The 27,771-nt window shown below is 32.2% G+C and overlaps 1 protein-coding gene across 7 annotated transcripts in view; it reads left to right on the forward strand.

Annotated features, from left to right (window-relative positions):
• The window catches only part of Ahi1 (Abelson helper integration site 1), a 172,306-nt gene that overhangs the window by 58,056 nt on the left and 86,479 nt on the right, over positions 1-27,771 (forward strand). For 5 of the 7 annotated variants that reach the window (XR_011707701.1, XM_071613003.1, XM_027938474.2 and 2 more), the window contains 3 exons: positions 12,077-12,273; positions 16,711-16,737; positions 24,554-24,674. Coding sequence is in view for 6 of the 7 variants with exons in the window: in XM_071613003.1 (XP_071469104.1) it covers positions 12,077-12,273; positions 16,711-16,737; positions 24,554-24,674 (345 nt within the window). In the remaining variant the exon portion in view is untranslated. The remainder of the gene's footprint in view (positions 1-12,076; positions 12,274-16,710; positions 16,738-24,553; positions 24,675-27,771) is intronic. The other 2 variants (XM_071613005.1, XM_071613006.1) reach the window with 2 other exon arrangements.

Here is a 27,771-nt window from a genome sequence, read left to right on the forward strand (position 1 = left end):
TCATTCTAAGAATTGTTTATATTTGTTAATTTCTATTCTGAAATTAGGATTTCACTCTTTATATTAAAACTGTCTTTCTCAAAATTACAATTTAATTTTCTTTATATATCCTTTTTTTTAATATTTATTTTTTATTTTTCGTTGAACACATCTTTATTTTATTTTTATGTAGTGCTGAGGATCGAACCCAGCTCCCTGCGTATGCCAGGCAAGCACGCTACCATTTGAGCCACATCCCCAGCCCCTTTATATATTCTTATATAAAAAAAGGTCTTGATTAGTCTTTTTGATTTTTTTAGAATATTATGTGTCACTATTTCATAAGCTAATATTTTTTTATACACATATAATTACATAAGCACTATAAATATATAAATATGTATATAGCTACAACATTAATTAGTACTATTTGGGCAGTAATTAAATGAGAAATTAAGTTTATTATGTTAATACATATTAAATTGATGAATTCTCTGATAAGTGCAAGTTATTAGATAATTAAATTATTTACCTGGAATTTTTTTACTATAGTAGATATTATATGATGCCTTTCCCAGTGAATTATCTTCAAAAAAATACATAAAATCAAGATTCTTCTTATTTTGAAAAACCTGATAGAAAAGAATTAAATTCTGCAACTCATATTCAGATTTATAATAAAACACTCCATTACTAATGTCAAGCAACATAGTACCATTTACATTTACTAGCATGTTAGCAAACAATAAACACTGCCTTATTATAGGAATGAACAATGAGTTTCTCATAATTATCCCATGGCCAAATCTGACATCTAATTCTAACATATATCCTGAAGTAGTTTCTTTTTTCTTTTTCTTTTTTTTTTCTCTCAATCTTCACAATTACGAAGAGTTATACCTAAGTACTTTATAATTGGAACTGTTACACAGGAAATAGGCAGCACAGTTATTTCTTCAGACTCTTAAGAGATTTCACAATGGTCTTCATTCAGTTTCTAATTTGCTTTATAGGCTTTTGAAATTTTCACTACAAATGCAAGTTAAATTTATAATCTTTTTTTCTTCAAGCCAGTTTTTTTTTGGTCATTGACAGAAGGATTAGCCCAGGATAGTTAGGTTTGCCATTTTGTTTTTTAGACTATAGGTATTTTATTTAATAATTCCATTCTAGATGCACAGTGAGAAGAGCAAAATATTGTAGCATTACAGTAACATGAGGCTTGGGGCTCCTATTGTGTTTTTCAGTGATGTTACATAAAATTCTTGCCTTTCTGGACTTCCATACCCTTATCTATTAAAAGGTACTGCTAATACTAATAGCTGCCCTACCCAACAGAGTTATATATGAGAATATTATGAGACAGTGAGGGTAAAAGTGTTTTATAAACTCATAAGCACTATATAAAACAAATAGAAGATAAAATGAGTTGTTATCATGCCCATCCATTTGATGTTAAGGGAACTTATGCTTTAATATGTTGATAAGCATCTCCATATGGAATGGAATTTTAAAAGCTTTTTTCCAACTCTCCTTTACTCTATTGGTCAGCTTTTTCTTTTCATTTGTTAAAATATATGCCATTCCAGGTCAATTGTATTACAAAATAAATGCATAAAGTTCTTTTAAAGACACTGTCTTACTATGGAAAAGAAAGGATTTCCATAGGCCTTTTAGAAATTAAGATACTCAAATGATAACACCTGAAATTACAGTTATTTTGTACAATATATTTAGAACAGTTTTTTGACACATTAACATACCTTTACAGATTAAAATTCACAATGTTTTAACACATTTTCCCAACTCTTCACTGCCTATTTTTAAAAAGAGGAAGCTTAGGAAGAAGTAACCTCAAACCATCCAAGATTTAGCACAGTTCTTGTGAATGGTATAAATCTATAAGAAATGAAATAATATTTTAGGCTCTGAAATGTTTTACTCATTAAATACAGACCAGAATCATCAATTCAAATTGTTTTTTAATTTTTTTGAGAATTAAAATGTTTAATTGACCTATCATAGTTTTATCTTTTATTTCTTATTTTGCCCCAAATCTCTTGTCTGAAAATAGTTAACAAAATTTTTAATGGTATCATAGATGACGAACAGTTAAGTGATTTTTTAAATATTATTTATCAGCACTTCTGATAATCTTCAAAGGAAAAGGAGCAAGCTGATCGTTTTGTAAGTTAAATGAGCTATGAATGAGACCACAGTAGTAGCTAAATGTATCATCCATCTTTCAGTTCTAGCAAAATCTGTGAAGAGTCAGCAAGCCTCTTTCCCTGTGAAGCATATGTTCAGGCTGTGGTCTTTTGAGTCTTTCATTCTACTGACTTTTTGCTTTTTTTGGTAAGAAATATGATTTTTACTTTCAGAAGGCAGTTTTATTTGCCTGATGTTGAAAGAGTTAATCATCTAGTAATACAAAATTTAGTCACAGAGTACCACAAATAATGTACTTTTAGGATTCCCATAATAAAAAGGTACTAGTCGGAGAAACGGCTTCTATTTAATTAATTTATCAAGCTAGACTTCAGCAATTAATTTTTTATTATCAATATTTGTTTGCTTGAGTCTCTAGGATGCTATTCTACAATTAAGAATATTTATTGTACCTCCATAGCACTTTTTATGTCTTATTACTATTTAAATTTTTACACTTAATTTTATCATCTAGATTCCATTATTAACCCCATTGCACAGGAGCCAGGGCCAATTCCATATTCTTGTTTGATACACTTAACTGGCTTATTGGTACATTCCCTGAAATACTAGCTTTTGAGTATCCAGTAAACAAACGTCATGCAATTCCTTGTGCATCTCTGTGGACAGTATTTTTTCTTGGTACTTTTTATTCTTTGTAGGAGGCAAAGATTTTGTTTGTTTTTTAATTACCTGTACTACTTCTAAATACTGGCATATAATTAATGTGCATGTACTGTTTTAAGTAAGATCAAATCTTAATTTGAGAAGTTTCTTAACATTATTTTAAAATCCTAGGTAATGAGCCTAATTTTTCACTAGGTGGCAGTGTCTCCTCTGAATAAGTATTAACTTGAATGCATTTTAATCATAGTGTCTTGGGCAAGATAAATCTTAATTGAGCATCTATTGTGTGCCCAGTTGAGCTGAGCTATGAAACCCAGGAATCAAGCTCAGATGACCATATTCTTTTCTAATCCTTTGTGCTTTTTAAGTAGTTGGTTAAACCTCTGGAAGACTTTAGTCAAACTAAAAGGCAATTCTTTATGCCATTGACATGGCTTTATTAATAGAATCCATATTTATCAGTGGTCACCTACCTTGTCATTTTTGTAGCTTTTTGGTTCATACTGTGGCACTCTTTACCAGAGGTCAAGTAATATTACATTCCTATAAAATTTTTTAAATACGTGCACATCTCCTATGGCATTTATAACATCATGTATTTAACTTAGTACCTGGCATATTACTAACGTGCTGTAAATGTTCTCATTAAGAATTTCAAATCTTGTGCAAAGTCATTTCTCATTAAATTTTGTAAAAATACAGAATGAAGGTATCATCAGTTAGTAAGTTCAAAGCTTATAATAATAGTACTAGTTGCTAGTTGTAGAAGCTAACATTTATCAAGTATTTACTATGGGTCCACCACTCTTATGAGTATTTTCTCATAAACCCTTTGAGGTAGGTACCGTTATTGTCTACATTTTGTGCATAATTAAACTGAAACACAGGAAAAATTAAATAATTTTCCTAGGGTCACACAGTTGACTGTGGCAGCTACTGTTTGATTCCAAGCTGTTAGGCTCCAGAGCCCATGCTTCTAATGCATTAAGCTGTCAAAACTAGTTAGTTTGCTTTTCTTCATCAGGAAGTAATTTAAATGAAAAAGATAGCTAAAGGGCTGAGATGTAACTTAGTGGTAGAGTGCTTATTTAGTAAGAAGGAGGCCCTGGGATTAGTCCCTAGGACCCAAAAAAGGGGGTGGGGACAGGCAGCTAAATATTCATATGATAAAATGTTTGTTTTGATATTTAGGAAAATCTCTTAAGATTAAAAGGAAGTTTATTTATTTAGTATTATTATTAATAGTTCACCTCTTTAAAAATTTGGGGTATAATAATTAAGATGCATCAAGTCCTCATATTCTCAACAAAGTGCATAATATAAATTTTCTTTTCATGCAGCATTGTTTTAATGCTTTCACAATATTTTTGCAATAAAATAATGTATACTTGAAATAAAGTTAATTTTTGGTTTTCTTGTAATAGTGATAATGATTGATTCAAAAGCAAACTTAGATTTTTAATTCTCATACTTGGATGAAATTATGCCATAACAAATATAACAAATCATAGGACAGAGTTTTAAATATTTATTTTTAGCCTAGTAAGATGAAGTGAGAGATATAGATGCCACATTTTAAGAGATGCTGAAACTACTTCTTGGTTATATCCTAAAAAATGTATTTTAATATTCTTTACATCTTGAATACTTTGAAAGTTTATGCCATTCAAGGATTCAGAATATATGAAAAACTACTCAGTGACTTTAAGCATAAACCAGAGCACCAAATTCCTCATCCAGGCCTCTTTTTATGCTTACATTGGTGCTTCTTAAAGTGCACCAAAAAGGAAGAATTGTGCAATACAAAGTAAACAACATTGTCATAGGCAAGACTAAAGTAGAAGTCAGAACCACCAGGGTTCTAGACAAAATCCTGTCACTTTCTCTTTGGCCCTGGAAAGTAATTTAACATTTCTGTGTTGTTTTTTAACCTGTAAAATAAAAAACATAATACCTATTCTATTTTATCTCAATATTTTATCGAAGGGAAATTGTCAAGCAAGGCATGAAGTGTTGGTATTATTAGAGTTCATGGACCAGGCTCTAGTAGGGAAATCCAGGCTATTTTTCATAGCAATATACATGTCACACACTTTGAGTTTAATAGCTTAATGTGTGATTATTGATAATGGAATAGGAAACCAACAAAAGAATAGTCTGTGCTGCAGGGGATATAGATAGGTTATCATATTATAGATAGGTTATCATAATTTAATGTGCTACTAATGAATTTGTCAAATGATGGTACAGTCTCCCATTTTTTATTATGAGACTCAGATCTACTACATATTCTTGTATAGCTTTTTAAACAAGTTATATTAGTAACACATACATTTTACTTGATATATCAAATTATGTCAAGGAAGGGCTGCGGATAAGGTCGTGAAAGAGTACTTGCGGAGTATATGCAAGGCTCTGGATTCAATCCCCTTTGACACAAACATAAATAAATAAACATTAAATTAATTACATCAGGGGAATATTGAATTACTAACAGGCCATGAAACATACCCAGGCTCCCAGAATTGAAGTGTTATTCAATAGAAACTGAATCTATCTACATAGTATCAAAAGATTATCTGAATTGGGAAAAGTATGACCAGGTAAAAAACAATAAAAAGCATAAGCTGTTGAAGCTTCTCTGCATAGAGCAAATGTTAAAGAAGGAGAAGTAGAATTCTGCCTTACTGGTAAAGGCTGGGAAGCTGCAAAATACCTATTTACCATAATCATATTACTTCAAATGTGATAATTTATAAAGCATTTAGACGTATAAGATGACTTTTGTAATAACAAGGTAAAATATTAATAACAAATCTTGAGCAAAGGAATTAAACACTGACCCAAAGGAAATCTTACTGTTAACATAGTGTACTAGAAATAATATATGATGATTTCTATTTGAACTTTAAAGTCAATAACATAAGTACACATAGATTTTAATAGCAAACCTTATATTTGCTTTAAATGCAAAGGGCAGTAGATTCAAATATTTTATTTCCTCCATTCTCCTATTTAGAGATAAAATCCTCCTGAAAAAACCATGTGTTTTTTCATTATTTTTTTAGTTGTTGATGGACCTTTATTTATGTTTTTTAATTTACATGAGGTGCTGAGAACCAGACCCAGTGCCTTACATATGTAAGGCAAGTGCTCTACCACTGAGCCACAATCCCAGCTCCCATGTTATTTTTTATAATTATTTAAGGCCAGAAAATGCATAAAAGCACTGAGATTATATAAATCAAAGAATTGTCAGTTATTTTAAGAATTTTTTTGGAGGTGAACTTAGAAGTGTTTTGATATATATAACATTCTTTAAGCAAAGAATTGCCACCCATGTACTCTCAGCACCTTTCCCTTCCTCTGCTATCCCACTTAGCACTTTACACTAAACTGTTCACTTCCATAAGGCTGAAAACTCCAAGAAAGACTAGAATCTTTGTATTCCCAGGGCCCACTCCAGTGCTTGTAAATGATGACTCTCAAAAAATGATGAAAGAAAGAGGATGAGATTGTTAAAATCATGAATTTTAAACCTATCATATTAGGACAAATCTAAGTTTTAAACATGCAAATTTATATTAGCAAAAAGAAGAAAACTGAAGTAGAAAAATGCAGTTATTTCATTGCAATGTCATAGCCCAGCTATGACCTAAAAGTGTTTTAGAAACCACTGAAATATTAAAAGCATAGATCTTAAAGGAATACTTGGAGCCATCTATTATAACCTTTTTTTACAATGAGAAAATATACAGATAGGTGTACAATCAGAGATATGAAAAATTGTGCTCTATATGTGTAATATGAATTAAAATGCATTCTGCTGTCATGTATAACAAATTTAAAAAAGTATACAGGTGGATTGAGTGTGTATTTGTGGAGAGTAAGGGAAGGAAGAGCCCAAGAACTTGTAAGCAGCTTCCATTTCTAGGGTCTGATATACTGAGACTTTGTGAATCTTTTGCACATTTTTTTCCTCATTCTTTTTTCTGTTTTTAAAATTTTTTATTCTAATTTGTTATATATGATAGCAGAATGCATTACAATTCATATTACATATGTAAAGCATAATTTTTCATATCTCTGCTTGTACACAAAGTATATTCACATTATTCATGTCTGCTTCATACACGTACTTAGAGTAGTGATGTCCATCTCATTCCACCATCTTTCTTTTACCCCCTTTCCCCTTCCCTTCTCTCCCTCTCCTCCCTCCCCTTTGCCCTATCTAGAGTTTGTCTAATCTTTCCATTCTCCCCCTCCCAACCCCACTATGAATCAGTCTTTTTATATCAGAGAAAACATTTGGCATTTGTTTTTTGGGGATTAACTGACTTCACTTAGCATTATCTTCTCCACCTCCATCCATTTTCCTGCAATCGCCATGATTTTATTCTCTTTTATTGCTGAATAATATTCCATTGTGTATATATGCCACATTTTTCTTTATCCATTCATCTGCTGAAGGACATTTAGGTTGGTTCCACAGTTTAGCTGTTGTGAATTGTGCTGCAATAAACATTAATGTGGCTGTGTCCCTGGAGGATGCTGTTTTTAAGTCCTGTGTGTTTAGACTGAGGAGAGGGATAGCTGGGTAGAAAGGTGGTTCCGTTCCCAGTTTTCCAATGAATCTCCATACTGCTTTCCGTATTGACTGCACCAATTTGCAGTCCCACCAGCAATGTATGAATGGACCTTTTTCCCTACATCCTCGCAACACTTATTGTTGTTTGTATTCTTGATAGCTGCCATTCTGACTGGAATGAGATGAAATCTTAGAGTGATTTGCATTTCTCTAATTGCTAGAGATGTTGAACATTTTTTCATATATTTATTAATTGACTGTATATCCTCTTCTGAGAAGCATCTGTTAAGTCCTTTGCCCATTTATTGATTGGGTTATTTTTTTTTTTTTTTAGTTTAGCTTTGTGAGTTCTTTATATACCCTAGAGATTAGTGCTCTATCTGATGTGTGAGGGGTAAAGATTTGCTCCCAAGATGTAGACTCTTTATTCACCTCACCAATTGTTTCTTTTGCTGAGAAGAAGCTTTTTGGTTTGAATCCATTCCATTTATTAATTCTTGATTTTAATTTTTGCACTATAGTAGTCTTGTTAAGGAAGTAGGAGCTTAATCCCATATGATGGATGTTTGGGCCTACTTTTTCTTCTATTAGGCACAGGGTCTCTGGTTTAGTTCCTAGATCCTTTATCCACTTTGAGTTGTGCATCGTAAGAGAGAGGCTTCATTTCATTTTGTGGCATATGGATTTCCAGTTTTCCCAGCACTGTTTGTTGATGAGGCTATCTTTTCTCCAATGTACATTTTTGATGCCTTTGTCTAATATAAGATAACTGTAATTATGTGGGTTAGTCTCTGTGTCCTCTTTTATGTACAATTTGTCTACCAGTCTCTTTTGGTGCCAATACCACCAAAAGAGTTACTATTGCTCTGTAGTATAGTTTAAGGTCTGGAATAGTGATGCCACCTGCTTGACTCTTCCTGCTAAGGATTGCTTTAGCTACTCTGGGTCTCTTATTTTTTCAGATGAATTTCATGACTGCTTTTTCTATTTCTGTGAGGAATGTCATTGAGATTTTGATTAGAATTGCATTAATCTGTGTAATGCTTTTGGTAGTATGGTCAATTTGAAAATATTAATTCTGCATATCCAAGAACAAGGGAGATCTTTCCATCTTCTAAGGTCTTCTTTAATTTATTTCTTTAGCATTCTGTAGTTTTCATTTTATAGAGAGTTATCTCACCTCTTTTGTTAGGTTGATTCCCAAGTATTTTATTTTATTTCATTTTTTGAGGCTATTGTAAATGGGGTAGTTTCCCCATTTCCCTTTCAGAGAATTTGTCACTGATATTCAGAAATGCCTTTGATTTATGGGTGTTGATTTTGTAACCTGCTACTTTCCTGAATTCATTTACTAGTTCTAGAAGTTTTCTGGTGGAATTTTTTGGGTCTTCTAGGTATAGAATCATATTGTCGGCAAATAGTGCTAATTTGAGTTCTTCTTTTTCTATCTGTATCCCTTTAATTTCTTTTGTCCATCTAATTACTCTGGCCAGTATTTCAAGAACTATGTTAAATAAAAGTGGTGAAAGAGGGCATCCCTGTCTTGTTCCAGTTTTTAGAGGGAATGCTTTCAATTTTTCTCCATTTAGAATGATGTTGGCCTTGGGCGTAGCACAGATAGCTTTTATGATGTTGAGATATGTTCCTGTTATCCCTAATTTTTCTAATGTTTTGAACATGAAGGGGTACTGTATTTTGTTGAATGCTTTTTCTGCATCTGTTGAGATGATCATATGGTTCTTATCTTTAAGTCTATTGATGTAATGAATTACATTTATTCATTTCCATACATTGAATCAACCTTGCATCCCTGGGATGAACTCCACTTTATCGTGGTGTACTGTCTTTTTGATATGTTTTTGTATTTGATTTGCGAGAATTTTTGCATCTGTGTTCATTAGAGATATTGGTCTGAAGTTTTCTTTCTTTGATATGTCTTTGCCAGGTTTTGGAATCAGGGTGATATTATCCTCATAGAATGAGTTTGGAAATGCTTCCTCTTTTTCTATATCCTGAAATAAATTAAAGAGTGTTGGTATTAGTTCTTCTTTAAAGGTCTTGTAGAACTCTATCTGGTCCCAGGCTTTTTTTTTTTTTTTTTTTTGGGGGGGGGGGTTAATAGGCTTTTGATGGCATCTTCCATTTTCTTGTTTAAAATTTGATTTGTTTAAATTGGGTATATCATCCTGATTCGATTTGGGCAAATAATATGACTCTAGAGTTTGTCAATACCTTTGATATTTTCTATTTTATTGGAGTACAAGTTTTCAAAATAATTTCTAATTATCATCTGTATTTCTGTAGTGTCTATTGTGATATTTCCTTTTTCATCATGTATGTTTGTAATTTGACTTTTCTCTCTCCTTGTTTTCATTAGCATGGCTAAGCATTTGTCAATTTTATTTATTTTTTTCAAAGAACCAACTTTTTGTTTTGTCAATTTTTCCAATAGATTCTTTTGTTTCAATTTCATTGATTTCAGCTCTGATTTTGATTGTTTCCTATCTTCTACTGCTTTTGGTGTTGATTTGTTTTTCTTTTCTAGGGCTTTGAGATGTAATGTTAAGTCATTTATTTGTTGACATTTTCTTCTTTTAAGGATTGAACTTCATGAAATGAACTTTCTTCTTAGTTCTGCCTTCATTTGCACACAACTTTTCATTTCTCTGGTTGCATACAATGTAGCTTCATACCATATGTGCAGTCATACATGTACATAGGGTAATCATGTCCATCATTACACCATCTTTCTTGCCCCCATGCACTTTCCCCACCTCTCTCTCCCCTTTCCCCAAATAAAAAAGTTCTTCATTTTTTCCATCCTCCTACCCCCCCAATTAGGGATCAGCATCCACTTACCAGAGAGAACATTCGGCCTTTGGTTTTTTTGGGATTGGCTTACTTCACTTAGCATTATCTTCTCCAACTCCATCCATTTACCTGAAAATGCCATGATCTTATTCTCTGTTATTGCTGAGTAATATTCCATTGTTTATATATGCCACTTTTTTTTTTATCCATTCATCTACTGAAGGGCATCTAGGTTAGTCCCACAGTTTAGCTATTGTGAATTGTGCTGTAGTAAACATTGATGTGGCTGTGTCCTTGTACTATGCTACTTTTAAATCCTTTGGGTATAGACCGAGGAAAGGAATAGCTGGGTCAAATGGTGATTCCGTTCCCAGTTTTCCAAGGAATCTATATTGCTTTCCAGATTGGCTGCATCAATTTGCAATCCCACCAGCAGTGTATGAATGTACCTTTTCCCCCACTTATTGTTGTTTGTCTTCATAATAGCTGCCATTCTGACTGGAGTGAGATGAAATCTTAGAGTAGTTTTGATTTGCATTTCTCTAAGTGCTAGAGATGATGAGCATTTTTTCATATATTTGTTGATTGATTGTATATCCTCTTCTGAGAAGTGTCTGTTCAGGTCCTTGGCCCATTTATTGATTGGGTTATTTGTTTTTTTGGTGAGGAAGTACTTTTTAAATGATGATTGTATACATTTTTCTCTGTGTATACAGATAGGCATTAAAAATTGTTTCAGATTCATCTATTTTAAATGATCACATGAGATAAAATATGTGAAAGCTTCCTAAAAAACATAAAAGTACAGTGCAGTGTTCTCATGGCTGTGGTTGTCATTGTGGTCATCATCATCAAAAAACATCACCTAGGGGCTGGGGATGTGGCTCAAGCGGTAGCGCGCTCGCCTGGCATGCGTGCGGCCCGGGTTCGATCCTCAGCACCACATACAAAACAAAGATGTTGTGTCCGCCGAAAACTAAAAAATAAATATTAAAAAATTTAAAAAATAAATAAATAAAATAAAATGAGTTTTTAAAAAATCACCTTTGAGTCATTGAGTCATCTTTCCCACTCTGGGGAATTAAATACAAAATAGAAAATATGTTAAGAAGTGAAGTCCACTTTGAAAGAACTTATTCATGCAATGTCTATAATAAGGAAAAACAGAAAACATTGTAAATATTCAGTAATTGGAAAATGCATTTAAAAATTATGTTACTTCATTAGATATTATAAAACATGTTAATTGTATCATTGTAGATATATGAGAAAATTTTCATTTAATTGAGAAAGCATTAAAATATATTCACCTTGTGGCATTTTTTATAAAAGTATGTAAGTATAAAGATTGGAAGAGATATATAGAAACATGAGAACAATTATAGTGAGATGGATTTGTGAATATTTATTTTTATTATTATAACATCTCTTTAAATATCTTTGATCCCTGTTTTTTTAATATTCTGTTTTATATATACCTGTGTTCAACAAGTTATGCTCCCATATCAGTTTGCATGGCCTTTTTAAGGCTCAATTACAATACTGTTTGACATGAAATTGTGAAATAATTATATTTCTTTTTTTTTTTTTGCTGTGCCAGGGATTGAACCCAGGGCCTTGTGCATGTGAGGCAAGCACTCTACCAACTGAGCTATATCCCCAGCCCCCAATATTTCCTTTCTTGTGGTTTTAGTGTATCTAGTAATTTTATATATTTTGTCAGTTATGTTGTCTTTTTAACCTAGTTTTTAAAATGTTATGCAGTATCTGATCATTTGTTGAATGCTACAGTTTCGTGGCTTAATCATTTGGTTATGCTTTTGCAATGATGAATCAAACTAATGATGGATTCATTTTTTTCAGTAGCGCAGCAGGAGGCTGAAATGTTCAAACGCTACAATGGAACATTTCCATTACCTGGAATACACCAAAGCCAAGATGCTTTATGTACCTGTCCTAAACTGCCTCATCAAGGCTCTTTTCAAATTGATGAATTTGTCCACACTGAAAATTCTTCAACAAAGATGCAGATAGTGAAGCAGAGACTTGAAACTGTCACAGTATGTTTAATTATTATTAAAACTTAAAACCACTTCTATTGTATTTCATATTGCCTTGCAAATGAATATTAATGAAGTAAGTTAATTTCTTAAAACTAGGTTTTCATATACTTTCGTAGTTCCTTTCTGAAATCATTAATTATAGTAGACTAACTAAATTTAGGATAATATGTCATACTGTCTTGACTTGTTATTTCTGTAAATACGAGCCCAAGACCTAGTTGTAAGAAGGCTTTAAAGAAGAGCATAAGTAGGACTTGACACACATGGTTGTGACTCCTTTCCTAGAAAAGGAAGAGAAACAGTAGCCTTCTCAATCCTGCCAAGTAAGATCTCTGAGGGACAGGAGGAAGTTAATAGCCTCTGACCCTCAGCCTGTGAATTCTCAGGGTCATACCACAGGACCACTTCTTAGAAAGATGATAGTATTCAAACAGTCTCTGTCCAGGTGTTCAGATTCCCATAAAATCTTGCTCTAAATCTCATGTTTCCTTCAGTGGTTCTCAAACTTTAGTGTGTATTGGAAACGCTTGATAGTCCTATCAAAGCACAGCTTGCCAGGCTCCACACCTAGAGTTTGTGATTCAACAGATCTGAGATGTCCTATGATTTGTCGCAGTCTGGCTGGGCACAATTCAGGAGCCACTTGTCAAAAGAAACTAACTTTATTTTTAGAACCACACACACCAAACAAAACAGCTCCTCAGGAAAAACCCTCAGAGCCCAACTGCCACCACCGGCTTCCCACAAGCCTCTCAACCTCCCCCACTCCTCCTGCTCTTGAGGCCGATTGGCTGGGTCGTGTGGGCGGAGCCAAAAAAAGTCCCCCAATGAGCAGCTCAGTAGTCTGAAAGGGCAGGGAAACAGCCCAATGAGCATCACCGCAGAGGAGCCAATCAGCTAGATTTTGAGCCAATCATCAGCTGGCAGTCTGAAAGTTTGCTGGGGCCCCTTCTGCTGTGGCTCTCAACAATTTCTGACAAGTCCCAGGCAATGCTGCTGGTCAGAGGACCACCCGCTGAGACCAACTGGTCTAAAATCACAGTTCCCAAAACTTAGAAAGAACATAATAAATAGGTGTTTTATGCTCTCATCTAAACTGTAAGCTCCCTCAAGGCAGTCCTCTGTATCCCCTAGTCTACATAACTGATCTTCATTAAAAACTAAAATAGACTAGGTGATCTAAGGAAAAACTAAATTCCTAAACTTCCCTTTACACAAGTGCTATATCTTATTTTGTCTTTAACCATTTTTTTTTTTTCAGTATTCATTTCAGGGAGATCAGTCTGTACCTTAATTTTCTTTCCAAAACTTTCCCATTCTTTACATTTTTCCCAGCTCTTGACCTTCCTCCATGGTTTCCTATTTTCTAATTGGCGTTCTCCTATCTGACACCATACATTTGTGTACTAAGTACCTGCTAATAGCCTCTGCAAAAAACCACTTTTGCTCTCTACACCTGTGCACTATTTTTGTAGAAAGTGTTGACCAAATATATCTTGGACTTCCAAGTTGAGCTCTAACACTTGGAACAAAGAAAGTTTAGTTATTTCAAATATTTATTGATTATCTACTATATTGAGTCACTCCAGAGAACATAAAAATGTTAAATCCTTGACCTTTATTTATCTCAAGTCTGGTAGGTAGTGACAGGTATTCAAACAACTATTAGTTAGAATCTTTTCACTGTAGTACTCACATTGCCTCTTTTATTGTTGTAGTAGCCTTGTAAGATAGGCATGATGGTGATGGTTACCCTTATTTTTACAGACAGAAAAACAATTTCTGTTCAAAGGATAGATATAAAGTTTTTTAACATAAAATTGGAATATTATGTGCATAATCTCCCTTGCTATTTTTTAAAACATTTCTAACATTATATAAAGCAGTAGTAGCTAATTGTTTTTCCATGTGTAACTATTGAGCCTCTACTAGTGTTATACTGTGGAGGAATTTTGTATGGAAACTAGTGAATGAGATCACAGAGGCATTAGATAAAGAAGAAGCAGTATCACCCAAACTAATAGAACAGTAGCAGTTAATGAAAAAAAAAATTGTTGTACGTCTCGGGAGTAAATTCTCTTCACAACCCCTCAAAACGAGACAGGAACAGCATATTCCATTTAATTTCAGCAGAGCCACAGAATAAGAGTACTGAAATCCACCAGAGATAGGTTTAGGGGATGTATGCAACCCACTGGACAGCCTGAGTTCAAAATGGTAAAATTTATTGATCTCATTTAGGGCCAGAGATGGGCCATTAATAAGATTATGTGCATTAAGAAAGAAAAGAAAAGGCAAAGCATATCTTAAAATAATTTGTTCTAATAAACAGAATGTTTTAGGTTTTGTTCTCAATAAAATAGAAGAAATCGGGGTTTCTATTAATGAAGAAATGGAAATACAGTCTGGGATTTTGATGTAAAAGTTATCTGGCTAAGGTAAAAAGAATTTAAAGAATTTTGAAAGGCAAGGTTCAATTAATTCTACATTGCAAATGGTAAAGGGGAAAATTGACACATAAAAATATCAGATCAGTAGTATAGCCTGGAGGACTAATTTCAGAAACATCCTTAAGAATGCAGAAAAAAAAGATAAGTGAAAATAGTTAAGGCTTTACAGCTTAGGTACAGACATAGGTCTGTGGCACCAACCTATACCTGCTTTGTTATTCCAGATAAGTAAGCCTAATTTTTCCTCATCTATAAGATGGGAATTCTATTATTTCTTTATTCTTTTTATATTTTGCAAGTTTTGTGGTTGACGGGATCCCCACCTTTTGTCACAATGTCTTTTTTGTTTGTTTCTTGAAATTATTTTTCAATAGACTCAAAATTCCTTTTTTTGTATAGGTTGTTCATCAATTTATAGAAGTCTGTTATTAGAGATAATTGTTTCTTTGTTAGTAAAATTGGAGTATTTTCTAATAGATTATAGTTCAGGTTTAGGATGTGATTTTGTGTGTGTGTGTGTGTGTGTGTGAGAGAGAGAGAGAGAGAGAGAGAGAGAGAGAACTGTATAATAAATTCAGCTCAGAAGGTATTTAAGAGGTGTTTGCTCATTAGCAAATAAAGGACATATCAAAACTCCCTGTTTTGGTAACATTACCATGTAGTAAAAATATAAATTGTTTGTCTCATAGTTAGACTTCATTGTATGTTGCTGCCATAGCAGTACCTAAAAGGCATTCTGCAACCTCAGTAAGACTTCACAGGATGATATATCTCGAAAGTTTTCAGATCCAAAAATTTGCTCTTACCAATGTATCCACAGTTGCTCAGAGTTTGGGTTACCTATTAAAAGTAATCAATCCTACAAAAAGTTGATTAATAAACCTGAAAAAATATCTTTTAATGAAAGGTAGACCTTTCCATCTGTTGGGAAACTTAAGATCAGCCTCCCATTCTAACCTAAGTCAGTAGATCTCAGAGGTACTTATTAAGTAGCATCAGAGGAGAAAGAATTGGATGAATTTAAAAATGTTTTATGACAGTTTTGAGAAAAGTTGATTAATTTTCTCTACCTCACAGGAGATTTCACCTTATATTGGCCATTGATAATATCTGTTTCATTATAAGTAATAATTGACATAATATATTTCTGGCACTGTTCTAAGTCTTTACATGTTTATTTAATCCTCAAACCATTCTGTAGGATAGTAGTGGGTACTAGTATTATCCCCACTTTTTAATTACTCTTTCAGTAATTAAATTACTACTCTCCTTTAGATACAGTACCTTAGAAGTTTCTGACAAAAAGTTGATATTTTTTATTTTCAATACTCTTTTTTTTTCTAAACCCTATGTTGATTATTACTCTTTTTCTTTAATTCTTTACTAGACTGATGATATATATGGTTAACCTTAATTTGACTTATGTATTTTTGGTGTTTCCTTAGCAGAAAAGTTTGTAATTTTCCATTATGTATTGACTTATTAGTTTCCCTTTCAAAAATGATCTTTTCTTGGCCTTGTCCTATGAATTGCAAGTAGTTTCCTTTTTTAGCTTTTTAAACACTAGTCATATTCTTTACCATTCAGTGGTGTTTTTGAGATGTCCCCTGGTATAAATTATTAATTTAGAAATTATATTTATGGATATTTTATAGATGTAATTATACTACAGTTAATTCAGGGTATCTTTTAGACATTAGGATTCTACTGCAGAATTTTAGTGTTTACTCCAGGTTTATTGAGAAGACAGGTCTTCATTGAGGCAGACACATATGGGCTCTCACAAGTCTGTTGATTACTGCCTTTAATTTATACTCCTTCCAACTTATTGGAAACAATGCAGAGTAATAACTGCAGGGTGATAAACTCTTCCAAATGCTGTTTTTGGTTATTACAAGGTCAATATCTGAATGAATTGAAAAGAGTTTTTACTTTATTTCAATGAAATTATGAATACTTCTTTATTGTACTGTATGTCTTTTAGGAGGTGATACGATCCTGTGCTGCAAAAGTAAGTAGTTCTTAATACCAGGAAGGTAACTTTAAACTATAGTTTTCATTGTGCTACACCAGAGAGTTGCAATGCATTCTTGTAGAGTTTAGAACTTCTACATAAGTTAATCTGGTATATACTTTCCTTAATTGGAATTAGAATTTTTCAAGGGATTATTACACTGGGATCTTAGAATTCAGTAAAAATTACTTGCTAAAAAATTTAGCAAGTAATTTCACAATTTTGAAGATTTAGGAACAGTAAATAAAAAAAAGAATAAAATAAAAGAATATTGTGATGGGGTATATTTTCGGTAAAGAACTAGCAGGTTTTTTCATTCTCTGAGAAAAATTTTATGCTTTGTTTTGTTTTGTTTTGTCTTGTTTTGTTTTGAGGGATGGGGTGCTGGGAATTGAACCCAGGGCCTCACACACACAAGGTAAGCACTCTACCACTGGGCTATATTCTTAGTCCAGATAAATTTTACATGATAATTAATACATAGGAGACATCAACCAGTATTATCTGATGGGTATATGCTAAATAAATTTTATAAGTATTGAAATGCACACAAGTTGCAGTTAATTATATGTTGTGCTGATAATGCTTTAATTATTTATCAAAGTGTTTTGTACTCTTCCCCCATTTAATCATATAATAATCCTGAAGGACAGATTAGATATTATTGTTATTCTTAATTTAGAAAGGAGGAGGCTGAGGCTTACTGAGTTTGTGGTTTACCTGAGAATCCAAATTTAATCTAAGAACTATAGTACACAAAGAGACCCTTGATTAATTAGAGAGTGTGAACTAAAGTGTATGAGATATACACAGCAGCAATCCTCCTTTTACAAACAAGACTAATTTATTTATTTATAACCTTTAACTCAGTTGTTGAGAAAATAAATTAAGGAGTTGGAATGGCCTTGTTTTTTCATTCTTCCCTTTTCTGCCACTTCCAAAGTTCAGTTAAACATTCGTTTATCAAATATAATTATATGTCACAAAATAAAAGATGAGAAGGGAAAGAATTAGAATGGTGTTGGTGTGATCAAAGACTGCTTCATATAGTGTCGATGCAGGAAATTTTTTTTAATTCAATAAGTACCCACTACCATGTGGCAGACACACAGAATGTGGTAGGCTGTTATCTTTTTCCTCATGGGGCATCTTACAGAGGAAACATATCAGAAAATACTGGGCCTACCCCATCACTGAGCTGTCCAATATCAGTCGGGACCTATCACTTTTTACCTAATTATCACAAAGTCAACAAGATATCAAATATAGACAAGAGAAGGAAAATGGAGGAAAAAAGAGAACATGCTATATTCTGACTGGGGCTGCAGATGTTCAGGAAACTTGTTCTGATAGCATTGATTGGTACAATGATTGTAGCTCCAAGATTACTAAATTTTATGTATACACAGTATAAAAGGCTAGTGCCCCCTCAAAAAAAGTTTATTCTCTGACTAGCAATTCAAAGTTATTTCTCTTTTATTTTTAACAAATATATTGCATGCCCTTCTTTTGTGATGCTGTCTGAATGCCCAAAGAGTAAAAGCATCCTGCACACATTTAGCCAATCTGTATGGAGAATGTTCTCTACATAAATGTAACGGGAAAGTGAATGCTCATAAATGAAAAAGTAGAATGAATGCTCATTGAAAAAAAAATGATCACATATTATATCTGGAAAGATTAACCTTATTAATATCTTCAGTTTTTCTTTGTAAATATGTTTTATTGAGATGTAATTCACATACCACAATATTAATCTTTTTTAAAAGTATGTAATTCATTGCTTTTTTACCCTATTCAAGTTATGCAACCATCCAGCTTTGATTTTAGAACTATTTCATTACTCCAGAATGAACTCCCGTATCTGTTAGTAGTCATTCCCAATTCCTACATGTTCACACACACATCACAAACTCATGGTAACCACTAATATACTTTCCATAGTTTTGCCCATGCAGGACATTATATATGAATGGGATTGTATAATATGTGGTCTTTTGTAACTTTCTTTTACTCAAAATGGTATTTTAAGCATTCTTCATTTTCTAAATGTCTCAGTATTGTTTTTTATTGCCAAAGAAGATTCCACGGTCTGGATATGTTACATTTTACTAATCTCTTCATCAGTTTATGAACATTTGAGTTGTTTCTACCTTTTAGCTATTAAAAATAATACTACTGTGAACATATTTTGGGAGATGTGGACATTTTTATTTCTCTGGGGTTTAATATAGGTGTGGACTTATTGAGTCATATGGTAACTCTTATTTTTGACAGTTTGAGGAACTGTCAAACTATTTTCCAAAGTGTATGTACCATATTAGAATCCCACAAACAAGGTATTTTCTTTGGAAAGATATTTCTTCAAATCCTTTGCCCTGATTTTAAATTGAGTTTCTTGTCTTTTTTGTTGTTCACTTTCAATAGGTTTTTATAGTTTTTATATATATTGAATACAAATGTTTTATCTGATAGATAATCTGCAAATATGTTTTCCCATTTATATTATTTCCATTTTCTTGATGTTTTTCTTTGAAATAAAGAGGTTTTCATTCATTTTTCTGAAGTTCATTTTATCTTCTTCTTCTTTTTTTTTTTTTTTGGTCACTTGTCTCTGTTGTGTCACATGTAAAAAAAACATTGCCTAACCCTGTCTCAAAGGTTTACATTTTCTTCTATGAGTTTTATAGTTTTGGTTCTTAAATTTAGGTCTGTGATTCTTCTTTTTTTTTTCTTATGATGTGATATACTAATTGAATTTCATTCTATTGCATTTGAATCTGCTGTTGTTTTAGCACTTCTTTCACATTGAATGGTCTTGTTATTCATCAAAGGTATTTCATCTTCACAGCACAGTATATGCACTTTCTCATCTTTTAGATCCTGGATAATAAATTTTCATTAGGGCTTGTTAAATAAAAGTTTTTTCTTTCTTAAATTCCAGCCATATTTTTACTTTGTTGAAAGCTTATTTATTTTTTTCTAAATATTCTATTTATATTTCTAATTTATATTTATAAATATAAATATTTATTGGTGCTTACCAAGTATTTTTCTAAATGCTTGGGATGTAACAGTGAACAAAAACATTTTATTATAGACAGACAAAGGAAATAAGTGATACAAAGAAAATAAGTCCATGGGATAAAGAATGCTTGCAAGTGGGGGCTACTCTCAGGATATCATGGGAGCCCTCTCAGAAAAAAATCCTTAACAAGGAGCTAATTGTTTCCTAAATTCTGATCTTAGGAGTAGTACTGGCATGCTCAAGGAGCAGAAAGACCTGTGCTTAAGAAAGTAGTGAAGAAGCAAGGGGAAGCATGTTTTCATGAACAGGGTAAGGGGTAATCAGTAGTAGATCATGCAGATTCTATTAAAGGGTCTTGCCAGCATGATTAGGAGTTAGAAATAGTATTTTAATCAGAGAAACCATCCAGGAAGAATAGAATGAATTGTAAGAGAATGAGTCTTTTAAGCAGAGAAGCCAGCAGACTGTTATTATAGTCCATAAAGAGGAGACCTCTCTTTATGTAGTAGGCCTCTGTTAGTGTAGTAATAATGAAGATGCAGGCAATGGACAGTTTTGGTCTATATTTTGGGAATAGAGTCATCAGGACTTGGTGATGTGTTCAATGTGGTATAAGTGAAGGAATGAGGAATAAATTTCATGTTTTTGGTTTCAGTAATTGTGTGGGTTCTGGTGGTATGCTTTTTTTAATTAATTTTTTTATTTCTATATGATAGTGGAATGCATTATAATTCTTATTACACATATACAGCACAATTTGTTATATCTCTGGCTATATACAAAGTATATTCACACCAATTTGTGTTGTCATACATGTATTTTGCATAATAATGTTCATCACATTCCACCATCATTTCTAACCCCATGCTCCCTCCCTTCCTATCCCATCCCTCTGTTCTTTTAATGTGAGGAGTACTAGAGTCGAGGGAGCAAGTCGTAAAAGTAGAGTTTTAAATATAGGGATATCTATGAGGTTGACAGTGGATATATGAGTCTCATATTTGGTAGTGAAGTCAGGACTAAAGTCTTTCTTTCTTAGAGTCTTCCTTCTTTCCTTCCTTTTTTAAGCTGATAGACTGAATGATATCACATGGCATATCAGTAAAGAAGAGCCTAGAGTAGTTCAAGAAAGAAGAGTGGTAGATGGTTGTATACTGCTGAGAGAATAGTAAGATGAAGACAGAGAGTTGACCTTTGTATTTGGCAAGATGTTGGCCTTTGGTTACTTTGGTAAAAACTGTTTCATTAAATAATGTAGACAAAAGAACAAGAGAAATGGGTTGAAAATGGAACCTGAGTGAATTAATCTGAGACCAGAAATATAGGCCATTCTTTTAAGGAATTATATCATGGCTGGGGATCAGAGAAACAGGGCAGGAGTGGAGGGGAATATTAGGTGGAATATTAAAGCATACTTACTTGCAGATGGGAATAATTTGGTGGTAGTTTAAAAGTTGATAATGTACCATGGAGGTAGTAATTACTGGAATCAAGTCCTTTACAAAAAAAAGTGAGAGGGAATATAATCTTGAGTTCAAATGGAGGGACTATTCTAAAGAGAAAATAAAAATATAGATTTGATGATGGAAGGGTGAGAGAGTTCTCATCTTATTGCTGTCCAGGTAGTAACTGGTATTGAGGTCTTGAAGAGGATTTAATCTTCTTTTTCTTTTTCTTTTTTTTTTTTAATTATATTCATCCCGGGTAAGTGATAATAAATGCAGCCAAGTAAAAATTTATTAAATTATGTTTAGTATAAGAATTCTATAAATGTAAAGTAGTAATCTATATTATAGTCTAATCTATCTTGGAACATATTATTTACTGAAAACATTTTAAAATGTTTAAAAAATAGAGATTCCAGAGAAAACTGCTTATTAAAAATATATTTATTTATTCATTTGGGACCTGGGTTAAAAGAGAAACTTTCCTTAGCTTATTTAGTCTTTTGCATTCAGTTTTATGTTTGGGACAGTGAGGTTCTTAACATTAAAATGAACCCATTTCTAGAGAATTAATGTTTGCATATTTTGCATAAAGCTGCGTATGCTCTAAAAGAGTAGGCAAAACAGTTTTGTAATTAACTTGGCAGAAGTTCTAGGTGATTTTTTTCTTTTTACCTACCATGAATTTCATTCAAGTTTTATGCTTTAAGTGTTCTTCAATATGGAGGTACTAAACTGACTTTGGCAGACTGTGGTTTTTGCGTGAAGCAAGCAGAAAATGTGTTGTGAAAAGAGGGTAGATCGGTATAGGGTAGACTATCTTAGCCAACCTTTCTGTTGTTGTAAAATTATTAAGCAATTCTTTTCCACAGCATATATTTCAAAAATAGATGTTGCTTCACTCTATCTAATGGTTATTATTATTTTTCTTCCTCTAAATGAAGTGATAAATATATGGAAGCTAGCTTTGAAAACACTTTGAGTTCTAATTTCAATTGACTAATACTAACAATAATAACAGTTTTTGCAAACCTTGAAAATTGCCTTATCTGCTCTGTTGTGTTACTATACATCACTTAATGGAAATTTGAATAGCCTCCAAAGAAAGGTGTCAAGAAATAACAGAATTATATAAAAAAAAAAAAACTCCACAAGAATATGTAATTATAATTATCTTTCCAAACAACATTTTATTTAAAAAGAGTGATAAGTTTTTCTGTTTGAGCAGAGGCATTCAGTACACTCTTCAAGCTTTGCTGGTGTTTTTGTTTTGTTTTGTTTCAGTGCACATAAATTGTGCACATAGATTTCTAAAGAGGACAACTATAAAAGTCATTGTAGGTACTGTGTGTGTGTGTGTTTGTGTGTATCCATGACCATACAGAGATACAAACATAGATTCATATCTCCAGCATACACCTGTTAATTTACAACAGATCTTAAAATACATTGTTTGGCATGTAGGAAAATCATTTTCAAGAAACTGACAAAAGGAATGAATATATAGTTAAGTGATAAATGTGTCCTTTTGTATATAGTACTTACATTTAAAATTATAGATTCTGATTTATTGCATCACCATATTACATTAAATATCCTAATTCTCTTACTTTTAGATGATGTTAATAATAATAATTAAATTTATATAGCACTTTATATTGTACTTAAAGTTTGGGGGGTTTTTGGTTTAGGTTTTTTTGTTTGTTTGTTTTTGTTTTTTACATTTCTTCAGATCAAACCCAGAGCTTTGTGCATGCTAGGCAAGCACTCTACCACTGAGCCATACCTTCAGTCCTATTTAACCTATTTCTTACTTAATGTTACTTAGTGTTTTATGGTTAACATGTAAATATCACTTTATAATACCAGATGTTCATATGTATTGGCACATCCCCATTAACTCATAGATATTATTTTTATAATCTCCATTTAAAGATGGATAAGGAAGCTCAAAGATATTGGTTTTGTTTTTATTTTAGATACAATTAATATAAATAATCAACTTAATTTTGGTCAGTGTTTGATAATGGAGTCTGAGAATTTTTAAAGCTGGACAGTATTTTAGCACTGAGGTGATATTTGACCGCTTTTGACTACTTTGAAAAATAGTTTTGTGTTTTATTAAATGTCATAATAACCATTTAGGTACTTTAGAATTGTGTTAGTACATGTTCTTAATTGATTTTTTACTGAATCTGCTAAAATTCTTTGCTCCAAGAGAAAAAGTTAATCTAAGATATAGCATTACTATTTGAAAGAAAGGAAGCATTTACAAATATGCAAATAATGAGTCAGATAAATTGCTTATAACCCCAGCCCAGAACTATCTTATTTAAAGCCCCAAATACTGATGCAGAATTCCACTCTGTGGTTTTTAATATTTAAACCAAAGTAAGTAAATAAATAAAAAGAAAAGGAACTATTTTTATATATTAATATTTATGTCATAATTTATAATTTTAGCTTTCTTAATTCACCAATTACATATGTGCAGTGAACTAAAATATTATATTGTTCCAATTTTTAAAAAAATATATCACATTTTATCATGATTCATAGTAATAATTTTAAAAAATTGCTGACTTATTAATAATGAACTAAGGACTTGCTTTTTTCCTGAAATTCATTCTAGTTTACAATATAAATGTCTTCATAAACACTTCAAACTTTTTTAGTGAACGATTATTTTTTACATAGCCAAAATACATGTTTCATTCCTGTGAGATTGTTGTACTGACAATCATAATAAGTTTTACATGTTGTGTAAAACCTTACATTTACAGAAATTTTGCTTAATATTATTTCTAAAGTCATGCTGTTTTTAAACAGAATAACTGTTTCACAGAATAACTGTTTCACAAGTTAAGTTACAGCTGTGTTATCTCTGTCACCCTGATTTATATAAATGCTAGTCTTACAGGTGTTTTCTCTACAGTCTATAAAAAGGAAGTACCTGCTATTTCACTAAAATGCTAGAGAAATGTGGATATGAAACATTTTACACTCTTAATTAAAAGCATTTAAAGAGTCATTGTACTTTTTGCATGGATTAAGACTACTCTGTTTTATTAATGATGTTAATTTCATAATAAGCAAACTTTAATAAGATTTATTTACTTTAATATAGTTAACTTTCATCATCACTGTATACCTTTCTTGATAAAAACTATTTTGTTTTTTGTTTTGTAAACTTTTAAAACTAATTATATAAATCATTACCACTTCTTTTAACCCATCATATGTTTTGATTTGGCTAGTAAGCAAATATTTCACATCCAGTTTTTGCATAAGTAACCCAGAAAATCATGCTGTAGTTTCTGATTTGCATTCTCTATTGCAGGTCAACAAAAATCTCTCATTTACTTCACCACCACCAGCCTCCTCACAACAGTCTAAGTTAAAACAGTCAAACATGCTGTCCGCTCATGAGATTCTACATCAGTTTGGTTTCACTCAAACCGGTGAGCCCCTTTCTTACTTTGACTATTATTTTAAGTGTTCAGATGTTATTTTTAAAATGAATTTACATATTTCTCTTCCAGAAACAAAATAGCATTTTAATGGTCAGTTTCACAGTTGATAAATTCTATTCAGTCATCTTTTTTTCCTTGAAATCACAGAAATTATTTCAAAGAAATTTAGATTTGTTAACTTGAACAGTAGCTATTCTGAACCTGTATTCTGTTAAACAGATAATAACTTAAAGGTGAAGAAATATGAGTTTTAAACATGTATAATTCTAAATTTAATTCAGTGTCCCAGCTGTGTAAAGAAACCATGGTTTACAACTAATTCTATTTTTCATCTTAAGTAAAGTCAAGATAGAATGAATGTACTTTGGAAGAAATAGGATGCAACCTGCAGAGAGATCACATCCCCTAAAAGTTGGCAAATTAATAAAATATGCAAAAAAGCTTGTTTCAGAAATCTACATGAATTACTGAGTTGATATGAACTATTCAATTGTAAATTTTTAGGCTAATATTCAAATTTAAATAAGGTTTTCAGAGGATATCAAAGAAAAACTTATAAGTGAGAAAAGTTTATTTTGCATTGAAAAATGACTTTTTCTCTTTGTTAACTATATATTTCTTTTTTAATATTTATTTATTTATTTCTAGTCGTACATAATACCTTTATTTTGTTTATTGATTTGTATGTGGTGCTGAGGATCGAACCCAGGGCCTTGCACATGCTAGGCAAGCACTCTACTGCTGAGCCACAGCCCCAGCCCTGTTAGCTATATATTTCTAACAGTAATTTTCCTATTACTGAATTCTTTAAGAAATGTGAGATAACTGAAAATTACAAAACAATTACTTTTTAACAAAAACATTAAAAAGAAATTTGAGTTTGAAAAGATCAGCATAATTTTCTTAGAAGTTCAGAGATACTGTCATTTTCAACCTTGAAAGTATTTTGGAATTTACATGTACAAATTATTTTAAGTTTGCTGTATAAGTTATATACTATAATGAAAAAATATTTGAATTCAGAAGGCTTACAGTAGTGCTGGTTGTCTTTTATTATATCTGTGAACCCAAGACTCTTCATTTGAAAACGGATAATGGTGTTCAGATGACATATCTGAAAACACTTACGTAAACATAAGTATAAATGTTGACATTGTAAACATGGTGAATATGTGTAAGCTAGGTTTGAAAAAACTTTGACTTCTAAATTCAGATCATTATAGTAATTAACCATTATCTCAAACCTCAAAAATTTCAATTTGTCTTGTTTCAGATATCTAACAGAAGTTAAAGCAATAGTGCTGATCATTGATATTTACATTGGCAGGTGCAGCATATACTATATGCTCCTTTAGACTTAGTCTTTGTACCCTAAATACATAGATGGTTTTCCTTTATAACTTGTCCTTTTAATGACTTAGGAGGGAGCTTTCCATCTTTGTGCTTAGGTCAGAATTTCTGGGAACAAACCTTTCAGTCCACATTTCTGGATTAAAGGCTTAGAAGATAAATGTCAGTTGTTAAATAAAGATAAATGTTAACATATTGTTTAAAATTTATTTAAATAGTGTCTTCTGTCTTGTCAGCCAACATTGTGTAGATAATGAATATAAAGTGCTTTTATTTTTTGTGAAGAGGAAGAGCAGAAGGATAGATAGGAAAGCCTTTGAAATGTTAAGAGGGATTATCACTAAAACAGATAAAGAATAGAGATGAAGAACAGAGGAACAGCTGGATATGATAAGGGCAAGCCTTGCAAACTTCACATACATAGAAGTGGCTCAATTTCCCTTTAGATCCCATGGCCGTGCAGGCCACAAATGGGATATCTACATCCTGGATGTCTCTCCACATGTGCACTATCTCAGAGGTATTCTCATTTAGCCATGCAATGCATGGTTACATGGCCATACCAAAATCAGTTGCTAACCTCACTATAAGGCATATCCTTCCTAGAAAGTTTATTAAAATGGAAAAATGATAAAAGAAGAATATGTGGTCTATATGGAAAAATGATAAAAGCAGAATGATCGATTGCAAAATGGCCAAGTTCTCCATTTTATTCATTAAAAAGCCAGTCTCTGTGGAAGATATTCTGTGTAGGGAACTAGGTAGACTAGTTTCTAGACCTGGCCCTATTTCTAAATGACTGTAGAATCTTGAGCAGTATTTTACAGGTTTCAGTTTTCTTGTCCCCTACAAGTGAAGACTTTGGATTAGATTTCTTTCTTTAAAATTATGTGATTTTATTCAGTGTTCAAATAAGTTTTTAAATAAGTGTTCTTGATTTTACAAATCTATTAGAATCCAAAATACAGGACTACAGAACAAATAATATGGATATAGTGTTTTAAAATCTCAAATGAAAACCTATCTGAAATATGTAGGTCATACAATGTTTGTCTTTATAAAGTATAGGGAAAATCTGTTCACACAGAGCTAATATATATGATCCTGCTTACAATTATGTGAAGAGATATATGAACAGGGTTGGATCTTTTTTATATATAAATTACATATAGGTGAGTTTACTTGCTGGATGTCTCAACTGCGATGTGGGCTTTTATGTTCAGCCAAACATATATTGACCTTATTAATTCAAGGTAAGGTCTAGGTAATGAGGACTGTTAGAAAACTAAGCATTTCTTTCCTCGTTGGTTTATTTTCCTCAATTTCTAGAATACTGCCTTATTCATTATAAAGTCATTTTAAGTATCTACTTTGTTTTATGTCTTCTGTCAAAGATATGGAATAAATATTACAATCTCTGCATTCAAGAAGCTTTTGCTTGGGTTGAGGAAAAAAATCAGTAGGCAACAAACTAAGTCACTGTGATATAAACAATGAAATCACAGACCATCAGAGTATCACAGCAATAAAGAGAGAGAGAAGAGTTAACAGGTTTTTTCAAACTACATATCCAAATAGACCTCTTGATTCTCTAGCCCCAAAACCTGCCTTCTACCTCAACTTCCTCTACTACACCTCAGATCTTCGTAATCCCAGCGCTTCATACCACATTGACTCAATTGTTTAGGGAAACTTGGAGCCATAATTGAGTCTTTCTTTTCCCTCCACTTCCTAC

Source organism: Marmota flaviventris, chromosome 6 (assembly GCF_047511675.1).
Source record: "Marmota flaviventris isolate mMarFla1 chromosome 6, mMarFla1.hap1, whole genome shotgun sequence".
NCBI classification, from domain to species: Eukaryota; Metazoa; Chordata; class Mammalia; order Rodentia; family Sciuridae; genus Marmota; species Marmota flaviventris.